The sequence below is a fragment of the Colletotrichum tamarilloi genome (genome assembly GCF_030869305.1).
Source record: "Colletotrichum tamarilloi strain Tom-12 chromosome Unknown Scaffold_151.1, whole genome shotgun sequence".
Lineage (NCBI taxonomy): Eukaryota > Fungi > Ascomycota > Sordariomycetes > Glomerellales > Glomerellaceae > Colletotrichum > Colletotrichum tamarilloi.
Window position 1 is genome coordinate 50,804 of NW_026849534.1, and position 16,227 is coordinate 67,030.

Here is a 16,227-nt window from a genome sequence, read left to right on the forward strand (position 1 = left end):
AAGTTATTACGGTAGCGCTAGTTAGAAAGGTTAATAATAGAGGTCGGCCGTAATAGTTAGTTATAATAGTTAATTATAATAATCGGCCGTAATAGTTAAAAGCCCCCTTCTTTAATTATAAAGGTTCTAAACTTTAGTACGTATAGTTATAATAAAGTAAGGGATATTGTTATAAAAAAATATAAAAAGTAAATATTTATTTGTTTTTTTTTATTCTACTTTCACTAATTACTCGGGCAGTTCTTAATATCGATTATATAGTATTAATATATAGTATTAATAAATACTCCTACTATCTCGATAGACTATTTTTTTTAAATTTTCTAACTTTTTAACTTTCCCTCTTATAAAGTTTATAACTACGGATTATTAATAATAATATTAGGTACCCGATACTACTACTTTATAAGCTACTTACTTAGCTAAGTTTACTACCCTCTAGGTAATAATAGTTTATAATAATATAGTATTAAAGATGCCCTCGTTATTATCGTTAAGAATAATACCGATTTTAGTAATATATACTTTTAACTTTACTTTGTATATATATATATATATTCGTTACTTCGTTTCTTTTATTAAAGTCAAAAACGCTTATTTTACTATTTATTACTATCGCTATTACTATTACTATCGTTATTATTATTATTATCGAACTATTTACTTTAAAAATATTTAGAATACTAAAACGCTAACTCGTTAACCTATAAGGATGCTTTAGGGACTAGTAGTTCGATCTTATTAGTATTATACTTAACGATCCCGATTTATAAAAAAATCGTTTAGAGGAGTATAAACTAACTACTATCGACTTAAAGATCTAAAAAGATATATATACCCTTATAAATATTACTATTATTAGTACCGAACTTATATAATATAGCCTCGATATACTTAATAAACTTAGGAGTATTATTAATACTTTAGTATTACTATAGTAAAATAGGAAATTCGGAGAGATTAAAAGGAAAAATCTAGAGCTATTAAAAAAGGCAGAAAGTAGGGGGTAGTTTTTGGCTATTCGGAGGGCGATTAATATGCTACGGCGGCGGGGTTATTTTACTCGGTAACGGCTACGGCCGGCTATAGTTAGTTATAAAGTTTATTACGTAATAAAAACTTGGTATTGACCTTAGTAGACTAGCTTACCCGTGAGGGCAAAGTTAGCCCCCAATAAGGCGGACTGGACCCCAAAGAGAAGTAAATATTTATATAGTGGTTTTTTTCTAGCTTTATAGGTATAAAAGATCGACCTTAATAGGATTACGCTTTTAAAAGAAATTATATAATGCGGTATACTTTTTAACTATATAATATACGTAATATGCTTTAAGTACGCGCTTAACGTAATATAGTGATTTTAATATGAAAATTACTATATAATTTAGAATAAATAAGTTATTCTTTACGTAGTAGCGCTAGTTAAAAAGGTTAATAATAGAGGTTAGTTATAATAATTAGCCGTAATAATCGGCTATAATAATTAAAAGTAGCCCTTAACTATAGAGGTTTTAAACTTTAATAATAACGTAGAGGTTTTTAGAAAAAGGGCTAAATAAGTTAATATTTACTACTCTTTTATTATATTAGAGCTTATAAAGATTCTTTTTATTTTTATTACTTTTAATATTGCCTAAAGCTCTATTTAAACTAAATAAATTTATTAAATAAATTTATTATATAAATTTACTAAATAAACTTATTAGTATATAAACTATTACCTCGATAAGAACCTACTCTTTTAGTATATAATTAGTAATTAATAAGCTAAAAATGCCCGTTAATAAGTCTACCCCTCTCGGGCTAGGTACCCTTTTTAATTAGCTCGACGCTATAGCTATTATAATTAATATAAATACGCCTAAGGATTAGTAAAATACTATTAATAATATAAAATTTAGCTAAGTAATAGTACGAACGTTATAAATAGCTAGGTTAATACGGACGTTAAGATTTAGTATATTAACGCTAGTTTAGAAATTATATTTTATAAAGTTAAAAATCCCTTTAATATAAGCTATATTATAAATATAAAAAAATATATAAGGGGCCCCCTAACTTTTAATAAAAAAGAGTATATAATATAAAGTTTAGCTATTTATATAAGTTAGTACTAAGAGGTTTTATATACGTTAAAATAGGTATAGCTTATTTTCTAAATAGCTAGAAGCAGGGGAAAGTTAAGAGCTATTAATAAAAAAAAGATAATAGTTAAGTTAGTTAACTATTATTTTAATTAGTAGTTAGGTATAGAGCGTAATATACTTAGTTTTCTTTAATACGTAATATATAGTACGGCCCTAGCGGATTACTCTATTGGGGGGATAAATATTTATATAAAAGTAAAAATATATAAATATAAGGGTAATAAGCGTATATAAAAGAGGTTTTTAAAGTAAAAAGAGTAATATAATTAAATTACTATATAAGAAGTTACTTACTTAACGAAAGGTTTATATAAGTAAATACACGCCTATATATAGGTATAAAAACCTCTTATTAAAATATTTTATTACTTATTAATTATAAAATAATTAATAAGCGTATACGTAAGTAAATATATAATCGTAGTACGTAATTCTGTTTCGAGAGGATTCTAGCTTATTCCGTTACTTTCTAATACTTTCCATTACTTACGTAAGCTTATATAAGCAGTATTACTTATATAGTTAATACCTATAATAATTAATAGAAAATATAGATTCTTATAGTATATACATTGCTTACGTAATATTAATAATAAGGCGAATAATAAGGTAAACAAAGTTACCTTCGTAACATAAACTTTAATAATAATATATAGGTTTTTTTAAAAAAAGGGCTAAATAGGCTGATATTTATTACTTAGAGCTCGTAAAAATTCTTTTTATTCTTATCGCTTTTAATATTATTTGAAGCTACTTTCTATTTAAACTAATTTTAATTTAAACTAAATAAATTTACTAAATAAATTTATTAAATAAACTTATTAATATATAAACTATTACTTTACTCTTAATATATGGTTAGTAATTAATAAGCTAAAAATGCCCGTTAATAAGTCTACCTTTCTTAAGCTAGGCGGCTTTTTTAATTAGCTTAATACTATAGCTATTATAACTAATATAAGTATACTTAACCCCCTGACGGAGTAATCTACCGGGGCCGTACTATATATTACGTATTAGGGAAAACTAGGTATAATACGCTCTATACTTAATTACTAATTAAAATAGCTCTTAACTTTTTATTACTTACTTATAAAGCGAGCTTTATTTATTTTAATATATATAGGACCTCTTAATACTAGCTTATATAAGTAGCTAGGTCTAGTATAATCTATTTTTTTATATAAGTATTATTATTACTTAGAAGGTTTTATAAGAGCTATTTAAAGTACTAGCTTATTACTCTAACCTTATATACCTCTAGCCCGTTTATTATAGTTATTATAATTAGGCTAGTATTAATATATTAGATTTTAATATCTATATTAGCCTAGTTATTTATAATATTTATAATATTACTTAACTAAATTCTATATTACTAAAAAGTACTTTACTATTTCTTAAGTATATTTATATTAAGTATAATAGCTATAGCGTTAAACTAGCTAAAGAGGGCGCCTAGTTTAAAAGGGGTAGACTTATTAATAAATATTTTTAAGTTCTTATTAAGATAGTATTTTAACTAACTAACCTCTTAACTAGTTATCTAACTAGCTATTTAAGTAGTAGTTTATATATTAATAAGTTTATTTAGTAAATTTATTTAATAAATATATTTAGTTTGAATAGAGAGTAGCTTTGGGTAATATTAAAAATAATAAGGATAAAAAGAATCTTTACGAGCTCTAGTATAAAGAGTAATAAATATTAGCTTATTTAGCCCTTTTTTTTAAAAACCTCTACATTATTATTAAAGTTTAGAACCTCTATAGTTAAGGGCCGCTTCTAACTATTACGGCCGACTATTATAGCTAATTATTATAGCTAATTATTATGGCTAACCTTTATTATTAACCTTTTTAACTAGTGCTATTATATAAAGGGTAGCTTATTTATCCTAAATTAAATAATAGTTTTTATATTAAAATTACTATATTACGTTAAGCGCGTACTTAAGATATATTGCGTATATTATATAGTTAAAAAATATACTATATTATATAATTTTTTTTAAAAGCGTAATCTTGTTAAGGTCGATTTTTTATACTTATAAAACTAAAAAAAAAAAAAACTATATAAGTATACTTAAAAAGTAGCGAAGTATTTTTTAATAATATAGAATTTAGCTAAATAATATTATAAATATTATAAATAGCCGGGCTAATATAAATATTAAAATCTAATATATCGATATTAACTTAGTTATAATAATTATAATAAATAAGCTAGAAGTATTTAAAGTTAAAATAATAAGTTAGTATTTTAAATAGCTCTTATTAAACTTTCTAAATAATAATAATACTTATATAAAAAAAGAGATTATATTAAACTTAGTTATTTATATAAGCTAATACTAAGAGGTTTTATATATATTAAAATAAATAAAGCTCGCCCTATAAGTGGGTAATAAAAAGTTAGGAGCTATTTTAGTTAGTAATTAGGTATAGAGCGTATTATATTTAGTTTTTTTTAATACGTAATATATAGTACGGCCCCGGCGGATTACTTTATTAGGGGGATATATTAATATTATATAATTAATATTAAGAACTGCCTGAGTAGTTAGTAAAAGTAGAATAAATAAATGAATATAATTCTTTTTAAAAATATAATTTTATTAAAGTTAATCTTTAATACTTATAAAGCTCGAAAAAAAACTACTATATGAATATTACTCTTATTCATACTTTTTCAATTTAATTAAATATTATAAATAAGCTTAGACTTAATAATACAATTACAAATTTTAAAAAAGTATAAATAACGTATTAAATAGAAATATTAAAAAGAGGTTATTATTAAATAAAATAAAAAATAGAATAAGAGGTTATATTTAATTATTAAAAAGGTAATTAAAATATTAAAATAAAACTATTAGTGTTTTAAACTTATTTAGTATCAATAATTAATAATAACTATAATTAGTTATAGTTAATTATAAAGGTTTATTAAAATACGTAATAAAAACTTAATATTAACTTTAATAAACTAGCTTATTTTCCTTTAGGGTCCGGTCTACCTTATTAAGGGCTATCTTTACTTTTATAAATAAGCTAGTTTATTAAGGTTAATATTAAGTTTTTATTACGTATTACTTTAATAAGACTTTAAAACTAACTATAGCTAGCTATAATTAGCTATAATTAATTATAATTAATTATAATTAATATTAATTATTAATACTAACTAAACTTAAAATACTAATAACCCCGCTATTATCATATATTAATTACTCTTTAAATAATTAAAAACTACTTTTTATTTTTTATTTTTTTTAATAGCTCTAGACTTTTCTTTAATCTCTTTAAATTTTTTATTCTATTATAATAATATTAAAATATTAATAATACTTAGGAGTTAATTAAGTATTTCGAAGTTATTATATTATATAAACTAAGTATCCCTTTAGAGTCCGGCCTGCCTCATTAGGGGCTAACTTTACCCTTATGGGTAAGCTAGTTTACTAAGGTTAATACTAAGTTTTTATTACGTAATAAACTTTATAACTAATAATAACCGGCCGTAGCTATTAACATAGCTTATCCTATTACTAATAATATAATATATTAATAGCCTTTTAAATAGCTAAAACTTACCTCCTATTTTCCGACTTATTTAATAACTCTAAAATATTCTTTTTAATCTCTTTAAACCTCTTATTTTATTATTATAATATTAAAATATTAATTATACTCTATAATTAATTAAGTATTTCGTTAAGCTTATATTATATAAATCAAGTACTAATAAAATAATACTTATATTAATATACGTATTTTAAATCTTTAAGTTAATAATATCTAATCCGTATTTTTTAAAACGACCTTACTATAGTTCGGGGTTTTTTAATATAATACTAATAAGATTGAACTACTAAGTATATCCCCTAAGGTATCCCTATAAGTCGACGAGTTATTAATATTTCGGTATTTTAATAATATATACTTAAGAGTAAAGTCTATCGGGACAGTGAGAGTATGCACTGATACTGTGTATTGATACTGTGTAAACGATACTGAGAATCGCCCGAGTAGCTAGCAAAGGCAGAACACAAAAATAAATAAATATTTAAGAGTAAATAAATAGTTTAATAGTAATAATAATAGTAATAACGATAGTATAATAATAATAAATAATAAGGGAAGCGTTTTTCGATTTTAATAAGAAAAACGAGGTAACGAATATATATACATAGTAGTTTTTTTCCGGCTTTATAAATATAAAAGATCGACTTTAATAGGATTACGCTTTTAAAAGAAATTATGTAATATAATATACTTTTTAATTATATAATATACGTAATATGCCCTAAGTATATGCTTAACGTAATATAATAATTTTAATATAAAAACCGTTATATAATTTAAAATAGGTAAGCTACCTTTTTTATTATATAATAATACTAATTAAAAAGGTTAATAATAAAGGTTAGCTATAATAATTAGCTATAATAGTTAGTTATAATAGTTAGAGGTGGCCCTTAACCGTAGAGGTTCTAAACTTTAATAATAATATAGAGGTTTTTAAAAAAAGGGCTAAATGGGCTAGTATCTACGTACTAGACGAATATATATATATATATATATATATATATATATATATATACGAGTTAAAATTAAAAGTATATTAATAAAGTCGGTATTATTCTTAATAATAGTAATGAGGGTATTTCTAATATTATACTATTATAAGCTATTATTACTTAGAGGGTAGTAAACTTAGCTAAATAGGCGTAAGCTTAGAAAGTAGTAATATCGTACCTAATATTATTATTAATTCGTAATTATAAATTTTATAAAAAGGAAAGTTTAAAAAAGTAAAAGAATATCTAAAAAAATAATCTAACGAGATAGTAGGAGTATCTACCTATATTATATATTAATACTATATAACTAATATCAAGAATCGCCCGAGTAGCTAGTAAAGATAAAAATAAAAAATAAATAAACTAAGTATTAATAATAATAATATTTATAAAAGTAAATATATTCTTTCGGATTTTTAAATTAATAATAGCTAGTTTATACTTTTTTAAACGATCTTTTTATAAATTAAAATCGTTAAATATAATATTAATAAAATCGAACTACTACTCCTTAAAATATTTTTATATAGTAGTTGTTTTTTGGCTTTATAAGTATAAAAGATCGACTTTAACGGGATTACGCTTTTAAAAAAAATTATATAATACGGTATACTTTTTAATTATATAATATATATAATATACCCTAAGTACGTACTTATTAATAATAAGCTAAGTAATATATTTATATAATAGCGCTAGCTAGAAAAGTTAATAATAAAAGTCGGCCGTAAAGGTTAAAAGCGGCCTTTAATTATAGAGGTTCTAAACTTTAATAATAATATAAAAGTTTTCTAAAAAAGGGATAAAAGGGCTAATATTTAATAGAGCTCGTAAAGATTTTTTTATCCTTATTATTTTTAATATTACCTAAACCTACTTTTTATTTAAACTAAATAAATTTATTAAATAAACTTATTAAACGAACTTATTAATATATAAATTATTATTTTAAAAATACCCCTTAATAAGTCCCCCTCTCTAGGGTTTAATAAATTCTTAAGCCCCCTCGATACCCTAGTTATTATAATTAATATAAATACGCTTAAGGAGTAATATAATACTTTTTAATAATATAAAATTTAACTAAATAATAATATAAATATTATAAATTACTAAGTTAATATAGATGTTAAGATTTAATATATCGATATTAGTTTAAAAATTATATTTTATAAAATTAAAAATCCTTCTAATACGGGCTATATTATAAATATAAGGGAATATATAAGGGGCCCCCTAATTTTTAATAAAAAAGAGTATATAATATAAGATCTAACTATTTATATAAACTAATATTAAAAGGTTTTATATATATTAAAATAAGTATAGCTCGCTCTTTAAATAGGTAATAAAAAGTCGGGAGCTATTAATAAAAAAGAGATAATAATCGAGTTAGTTAATTACTATTTTAATTAATAATTAGGTATAAAATATAATATACTTAGTTTTCTTTAATACGTAATATATAATATAGCCCCGGCAGATTACTCCGTTAGGGGGAAAATATTTTTATAAGTTAACGAGTTAGCGTTTTAATATTTTAAATATCTTTAAAATAAATAGTTTAATAATAATAATAATAATAGTAATAATATAATAATAATAATAATATAATAATAATATAATAATAATAATAATAATAATAATATAATAATAATAATAATAATATAATAATAATAATATAATAATAATATAATAATAATAATAATATAATAATAATATAATAATAATAATAATATAATAATAATATAATAATAATAATAATATAATAATAATATAATAATATAATAATAATAATAAATAGTAAGGGAAGTAGCGTTTTTCGATTTTAATAAAAGAAACGAGGTAATAAATATATATATATATATACGAGTTAAAGTTAAAAGCGTTAGGGTAAATATTAATTATAAGACTTATAAAGGTCGGTATTATTTTTAATAATAATAACGAGGGTATTTTTAATATTATATTGTTATAAGTTACTATTATTTAAAGGGGTAATAAGCTTAGTTAAGTACGTAGTAAGCTTATAAAATAATAATATTAGGCGCTTAGTATTATTATTAATAATCTTAAACTTTATAAAAAAAAAGTTTAAAAAATAGAAAATCTAAAAAAAATAGTCTATAAAAATGATAAGAGTATTTACTAATATTATATATTAATACTATATAATCGATATTAAGAACTACCCGAGTAACTAATAAAAATAGAATACAAAATCAAAACTAGCTTATTTATAAAAATAAAAATAGCCCTTAATAAGGCAGGCCGGACTTTAAAAAGTTATTAATATTATATATTGATATTAAGAGTCTATCGAGACAGTGGGAGTATCTATTAATACTGTGTATTAATACTATATAAACGATATCGAGAATCGCCCGAGTAGTTAGTAAAGGCAGAATAAAAAAAAATATTAATATTAAGCTATTAATTCGTAATTATAAACTTTATAAGAAGGAAAGTTTAAAAAAATAGAAAATCTAAAAAAAAAATAGTCTAACGAGATAATAAGAATATTTATTAATATTATATATTAATACTTTATAACTAATATCGAGAATCGCCCGAGTAGTTAGTAAAAGTAGGAATAAAAAATAAATATTAATATTAATAAAAACTACTTAAATAGTTAATAAAAATAATATATAAATATAATTAATAAATAGAATACTTATAGTTTATAAGTTAGCTTTGTTAATTTAGTAGTTTAAATTATGTTTTCAGTACTCCGAACTAATTAAATAGCCGAGCCCGCCCTTTCGGTACTATAGAAACCGGCGCACGCACTGGCCGAAGTGTGGCTGAAAGTCTGCGCGAGGTTAGCAATGAGAGTAAAAATTGTGGCTGTGCTAAGAAGTTTCCAAGCGTAAAGCCCGCCACTCAGACTAGACTGCTCATCAAGTTCTCATTCTCTTCTTCAAAACCCCTGCGCACTCCGTCAATCAGCAAACTTGATAACGCTGTGTCCACTTCTGAACCTCTTGCATAAACGGGCTGCGTTTGATTTGAACTTCATACGGTGCCTGACATCTGATTAAAATTTACCCAGCAGCCTAACGAGGTCGTAACTCCAGACCTAAGCGGCAACGAACATGGTGGCGACAATGCGAATCCGATCAAGCATTGCCTGCGTGAGGTGCAGGCGATCCAAGATTAAATGCGACAACACTGGCCAGCTGGATTCTCCCTGCGAGAACTGCAAGAGGAACGGTAGCAATTGTTCCTGGCCCATTCCAGCTCCGTTGCCACCTAAAAGGCCCATGTCCCCGCTTGACGATAAGCAAGATGCAAGCGTTACAGGCTCTGGGCGGGAGAAACGACCACGAAGGGCTCGCATGGCCAAGGCGCCAAAAAGTAATTGCCACGAGGTTCTACAGGCTATTCGGTGCGTCGACCGAGGGTTGTGGGATAAGATACTGGCTACTTTCCAACAGCATTTTGCCGTTGAACTCCCCTTCATTCACGCACCGACAATCAAAAGGACAATTTATGACTTAACCACTGGGCAAGACCAAGTATCTTTTGATACTTGTCTGGTTCTTCTCGGGATCCTGGCATTGGCAGGGAGATATCACCCAGACCTATTGCCCCTCACAGAGCCCGTGTTAGACGTCGGACCCGACTCCCGCAACTACGATAACACACCTCATGACCAACCGGAAGGTCACGCTCCTTATGACTCATTTGCGAGGCTGTTGGACAATTCGCTTGGCTCTTTCCTCAAGGCAACATCTGTTGGATCGGTTGAGCGCGTCCAGGCCCTGCTTATGCTTGCACTTTATGAGTGGATCTCGCCAGATCACGAAGGCCTTTCAGCCTGGATGCTCATTGGAGCAGCGGGACGCATGGCGCAAGCACTCAGGCTCGGACACGAAAGCAAGCCAATTACTACATGCGAAGAGGCAACCTGCGAACGAGAGATCAGACGCAGAACGATGTTCAGTTGTTTTATTTTCGATCGTCTCATTTCCTGCGGCAAGGAGAGACCCTTCGTCATACGTTTCGAAGATATGCACGTTTATTTGCCATGTGCCAAAGAAGATTTTGATTTGAGCCGTCAAAATCAACAACCGTTTCTCTCCAGCAATCTGTCCGAACCTGAGGCGCTCCATGATTGCAGTCTTCTCGGTTGTTTTGTGCAACTGACAAACATATGGGGTCAAATTTCCCAGTACACGAACGCGGGAGGTCGTTTTTTAGAGAAAAGCGTCCCGCCATGGAGTCATGATTCTTCGTTCTATAAATTGCGGCGAGAACTGGAGACTTTTGGCCACGGGCTCGATAGCCCGGGACTGTATCTAACGATGAGCACTGTTAACTACTTCCGTCACGAGAACACTTCGAGCACTTTCGTCCTCTTGCACCTCCTGTATTCCCTCTGTACGATCATGATCCATCGCCAGTACCTTCCATTCGTTCCCATCAACTGCCAAAAGCCGAGCGGTCCACTAGACGAGCCAACATTTCCGCAAAACGCGGTCCCATATGGATTCTGGGAGGAGAGTGCCAGCGAAGTGTTCAGAGCAGCAGAGACTGTTGTTTCTTTGATCCGCTTGTCAGGTGGAAGTCTTCCACACTCGCCTCTCGTCGCGTTTGTCATCTATACAGCATCATTTGTGGCAATTTATGCTAAATACTTTCCACACATGGATGCCCGGGGCTCGTTGTCCCGCAATCTAGAACTGTTCAGCCAGGATCCCGGGACTCCGTCGAGTAATGTGTGTAGCAGTAACACCGCCATCATGCTTGACGCCCTGAAGAACATGGCAAAGAATTCAGGAGTGGCAGCAGCATTCGTCGCAAGATCTGGTGAAGTAGATCAATACTTTTCAGCCATGGTCCAGGATCACCATCATAATCTCAGGCACCGTACTTCACCTCAACTGCCCACGGGCGTGAGGCTTGGTGTCCGCATGGGAGGTGATACTGGAGGCCTGGAAGAATGGGTGGAAAATTCCGACAGAATGGTCAGCAATAGCTCAATCATGAAGGACGGTTATTCTAAACGAGATCTCGACCGGACGCGCCTCGAGAATCCGACTCTCGAGAAAACCACACAACAGGATGTTTCCGCCCGGCCCAGCTTGCCTACCACGCTACTCGAAATATCTCCTCTCACGGCCTCAGACTCACGAAATCAACAATCTACACTGGCCACTGAGAAAGCGTCAGGCGCCGAGGATCACATGCAGCCTCCGCCATTGAGTTTGGTACCCACACAGGTTACGAGCGAGGACCAATCCGTTTTACCGGAAAGTACATGCGCCGACGACTGGAGCTGGGCCTTCCTTCACGACATGTACCTAGGGAGTGTTTCGTTCGATTCGGAGGATATTTAGCTTAGCTCAAGTTTATTACATGGAGCATTCGGAGCACGTCCCGGAATACATATGACGGGAGTTTACAGACAACTATATGCCCCGGGACCATCAACAAGTACTTAGTTAGCTTTTCATCACAGTGAATTTGTAGAAGATGAAGGGTCAAAATCGTGAGCACGCCTCCAATCCTGTGCATGACTGTCACGCCGCCCATATCAACCACATGATGGAAAAGTCGTAAGCTATCAAGATTAACATGATTCCGAGGTCAACGCCAGGCTTTCTATACTGTTTCTGCTACCAATAAATGCAGGTGGATTATTTCGTCAATCCTCAACAAACTTCAATCCAAACTACTTGGCCTTTCCGCAACAGCTGTTGGAGTTCTTGGAGTGCCGCAATACTGATTGTGGCGTTGACACTATGCATGGAATATAGGTCATTGGAAGTTGCTACGTCAGGGTGGTATAACACCAGCAAGCGATGGCAATGATTGTACACACAACCTAAATCGTTCAGCGACCGCGCACTATTATTCATCTGTGAGGTACACTTAATACATGCAAAGCACCTTCGAGTTAGGTTGATTCTCCATCCCGCAGATAATTTCCCACGACGAGAATTGATAGGACGAGAAGAGCTATCATTAGTGTCCGACAGTTGAGATCCATGGGGTTCTTCAGAGCCCGTTCAACCAAAAAGACCGTGGCCCGTTGAGGAGAGCCGCATGGATGGAAGGAGCCAGGCAATGATAGAGTGTAACGTGATGACCTCATGTCTATGTAGTTGTCAATCATGTACTATGATTCGTGAACGTCCTGCGCGAGCGTTATTCCTCATCCTAAGCTTTATCAATGGCTGTCAAATGCTTCGCTACTTTCTCCACCAGAGGGAGCAGTTTGAGTCCTGAGGATTGGTCCGGAACACTGCCATGAACGACGTGTTCAATGGCTCGGACCAGGAAGATAAGAAGAAGCGTCACTAGTACCATGATATGAATAGGACGATTATAGATCCAGTCAAGGTGAACTTGGGCTTCTCCATATCCCCTTTACGGTCAGCGTCGCGTTGCTCATCTGTCTCAATGACCTCATCGAAGATGCTGCTATGGCTGTTGGCCTGATACCAGACGTAACGTATTTGGTTTTTTATTATTTTATGCACTACGTGCGTAAAAAAAGCTCACCCTGTTTATTCATATTTCTATATATGATTTCCCTTTGATGGTGTATACTAGTATATACATATCTCGTAAAGTTAAAAAGCATGATAGGACCCTGTAATACGCGCAGAGCTTCTGCTGGTAAAGGCACCCCTATAGGACGTCCAGCCGTACCACCAGCCACATATCCTGAAACGTTGTTAGCAAAGTGGTAGTAGGCGGGCGGGCCGCCATGAGAAGATGGCTACGCTTTTGCTAGTAATAGCTCCCGGTAAATCACTGTAATCGCCAGAGGCTCAGACGTGAAGTATAAAGGCAACAATGAGAGCAATCGAGATTGCCTGACTAATGCGGAGGACATCGGCTTGAAGAGTGCCCTCGGTGAAATTCTCGTGGCTCACCTAGATCCCAGGGAGGTTGGAAATTGTCTCGGACTTGAGGGCAGAGTATAAGGTACTTGGGATCAAGAGTCCGAAGGCAGCAACTAAAAGTAGTCCATTGCCGAACTCGGACACAATGGCATGAAACTTTTGGCATTCATGGCGGACCCCCTCTGAGTAAAAAAAAAAAGCACGAACGAAGGCAAAGTAATAAGTTCGTCAAGATGCTCCCGAGAATCGGGGCTTGGATGACAGGGATGAGATTGTTTTCATCGCTGCTCTCTCGAGGGACGGATGTCTCGTGCTTCAGAATGGGCACAATGAACGGAATTATCTCGACAAGGAATCCAAACGTCGTCTCGTTCAATAGACCAGCTACCTGGGACATCTTCCAGGCAAAATCTTGTCCGGCAAACCCAAGGATACTCGCTAACAGCACGACAGCTACATCATAGGCAGTGGCAAACTTGGAAAGTTGCAAACCAGGCAAGAACTGCAACACAAAGGCAATCGATAAAAGAGTCCAGAATACGTTGACCAACATTGAGCCAGTACATGACCTTTGCCAAATCACATAAGGTAGAGGAAGTGGCGGATATGAAACCCGCTGGGTCCATTTTCGCCCTCATGTGCAATGCATCCTGAGATTGAGTGATGTGCGACACGAAACGCATTCGTTGAGAGAAGCGGGGTTGATTCGTGGTTGTGCTCCACGATACCTTGAGCAGGCAATGGCGAAGAACTGATTTTGTGATCGCCCGCCATCTGTGGGAGGGAATTCCCAGAGGCCCGGTCGAGTTTTGTAAAAACGAACAGCGAGGAGCAGAGGATTAGGTGTTGATTGTAGGAGATGCTCGGAGCTGTAGTTAAGATACAGACAAAAAGGAGAAGAACAAGAAGGGATGTCACGAAGCAATCTTGCTCACAACTCTTGCTTGTTATACACTGCCATGGGCCGCTAGTGTGTGACTAGTATCCATTCTTTCAAAAGCGGCGAAGGTGTCCTTCTGTGTTGATGTGACATGGATAGTTCATGAGTGTTGTGATGTACAAGAAGGCATTGGATTCCTTCTTTACGGACCTGGACTTCCGTGAAGGCTCGACAGCAGATGGCTATATTATCGGATGAAGCAAATAGCTATCCCCTGATATTGCTGAGAACCTACTGTGTAGTTGCCAGAAAAGAAAGTCAATTGATATGATGGGGCTATCCAAGGTACACTACCGCTATATCTGAAGCTAATAGCGTTCTGCATCGCAGCTGCGTTCCATACATTCATTACTGAGGCAACGTACTTAATTGTTCGGTGGCCTCAGTTCGGTCTACAATCGCAAGTGGCACAGGCTATCTCTCCTGAAATGCTACTTATCCACAGGTAGCGCCGTCCTGTTCCTACCCCTTCGGCATCGTCTACTTATTCATTGATATCGAGTCAAGCAAATTGGTCGATTGTTTCGACACATTTGACACTTGACGGTTCCTTCGATCTAAGCCCTCCATCGCTCTTGAAAAAACGTAACACGAGGAGAGGAAAGGCAGAAACATATAGCTTCTGGCCTTGCTCGCTCAGACCGTGGTGTAGCCAAATACATTGTGAGTTGAGTATTCATTGTCGTGCCAGTCGCGTTATGCATCGTACATGTAGAGTTGACAGGCCCTCACGAGAAAGGTTCATCACGACTGGACCCAAAGTCATTAGCAAAGACCATGCGTGACACACCTAATGCCCGAGCGTTCACTTTGTTACCTTTGATCCCCTAGGTATACAGCAGAACCAGCTTGAAGAGCGGGTGCTTACGTATGGTCAAACAGGAGCCGGCGAATTTTGATAGTCTTTGCAGTGTTGCACTGACTTGAGAGCCGAGCGCCGCTCTCTGACCCCACCTAGACGCCCGCAAGCCAGGATTCTGGCCCGTCCGTCGTCTCCCCGCAAGTCCAACTGCCATAGAGCAGAAAGTCTCCCTTCCCCGCGACCATTTTGCAGCCAGATACGCCAAGATGTTCTGCCTCACTGTGCCACACATAGACAGGGTAGGTAGGCTTCTCGTAACTCTGATAAGGCGACAAGATGTCACTAGATGAACCAGGAAGCAGTCACCTTTCAGCCTCCACGAGTTGACACGTATCAGCGAATCATACACTGCTTCGAACGTTTAGGCTTCTTCTCCATGTTTCTAATAACAGACATGAATGTTTTCGTTTTACGCTCGAAACCTTAAATGGAACCAGGGAAGTGTTGCAGTGGCGGCTACACGCGGAATGTCTTCTGTCAACATCAGACGATGTTTGATGAGGAGACAGACGCGAAACTCTGAACGGAGTCTGACCTTGTGACAGAGTGTCCCGCCTCCTGCTGTTCTATTTCTTTCATCTCCATCCCAGGTGAAGTGGCGAGATTGTTCCCATCGTTCTCTAAACTTCCCTCTGGCCCAGACACAGCTGCGCCCTCAATACTTGGCTCATACAGGTATCTCACCATACCGTCACTGGCAAGTAGTAATTTTATTAAGCAGCTCTGGCTGCTTTCTGTTCGTCGCATCGACTGCTGACTCACCTCCCAGAGGCCATCCAGAAGCCACACAACCACGAGACGATTGTCACGTTCGTTTGATTCAACACTGCAAG

The 16,227-nt window shown here is 33.0% G+C and overlaps 2 protein-coding genes across 2 annotated transcripts; one reads left to right on the forward strand and one right to left on the reverse strand.

Annotated features, from left to right (window-relative positions):
* Window positions 1–11,042: 11,042 nt before the first annotated feature.
* On the forward strand, window positions 11,043–12,077 carry CTAM01_15180 (uncharacterized protein; the record flags this gene model as incomplete). Its single annotated transcript, XM_060531179.1, has 1 exon — window positions 11,043–12,077. One exon carries the CDS (start codon window positions 11,043–11,045, stop codon window positions 12,075–12,077), a length of 1,035 nt encoding a protein of 344 aa, XP_060374243.1.
* Window positions 12,078–13,758: 1,681 nt separating this feature from the next.
* CTAM01_15181 (calcium/proton exchanger) lies at window positions 13,759–14,145 on the reverse strand (the record flags this gene model as incomplete). The annotated part of the gene is made up of 1 exon (XM_060531180.1): window positions 13,759–14,145. One exon carries the CDS (start codon window positions 14,143–14,145, stop codon window positions 13,759–13,761), a length of 387 nt encoding a protein of 128 aa, XP_060374244.1.
* Window positions 14,146–16,227: the final 2,082 nt, after the last annotated feature.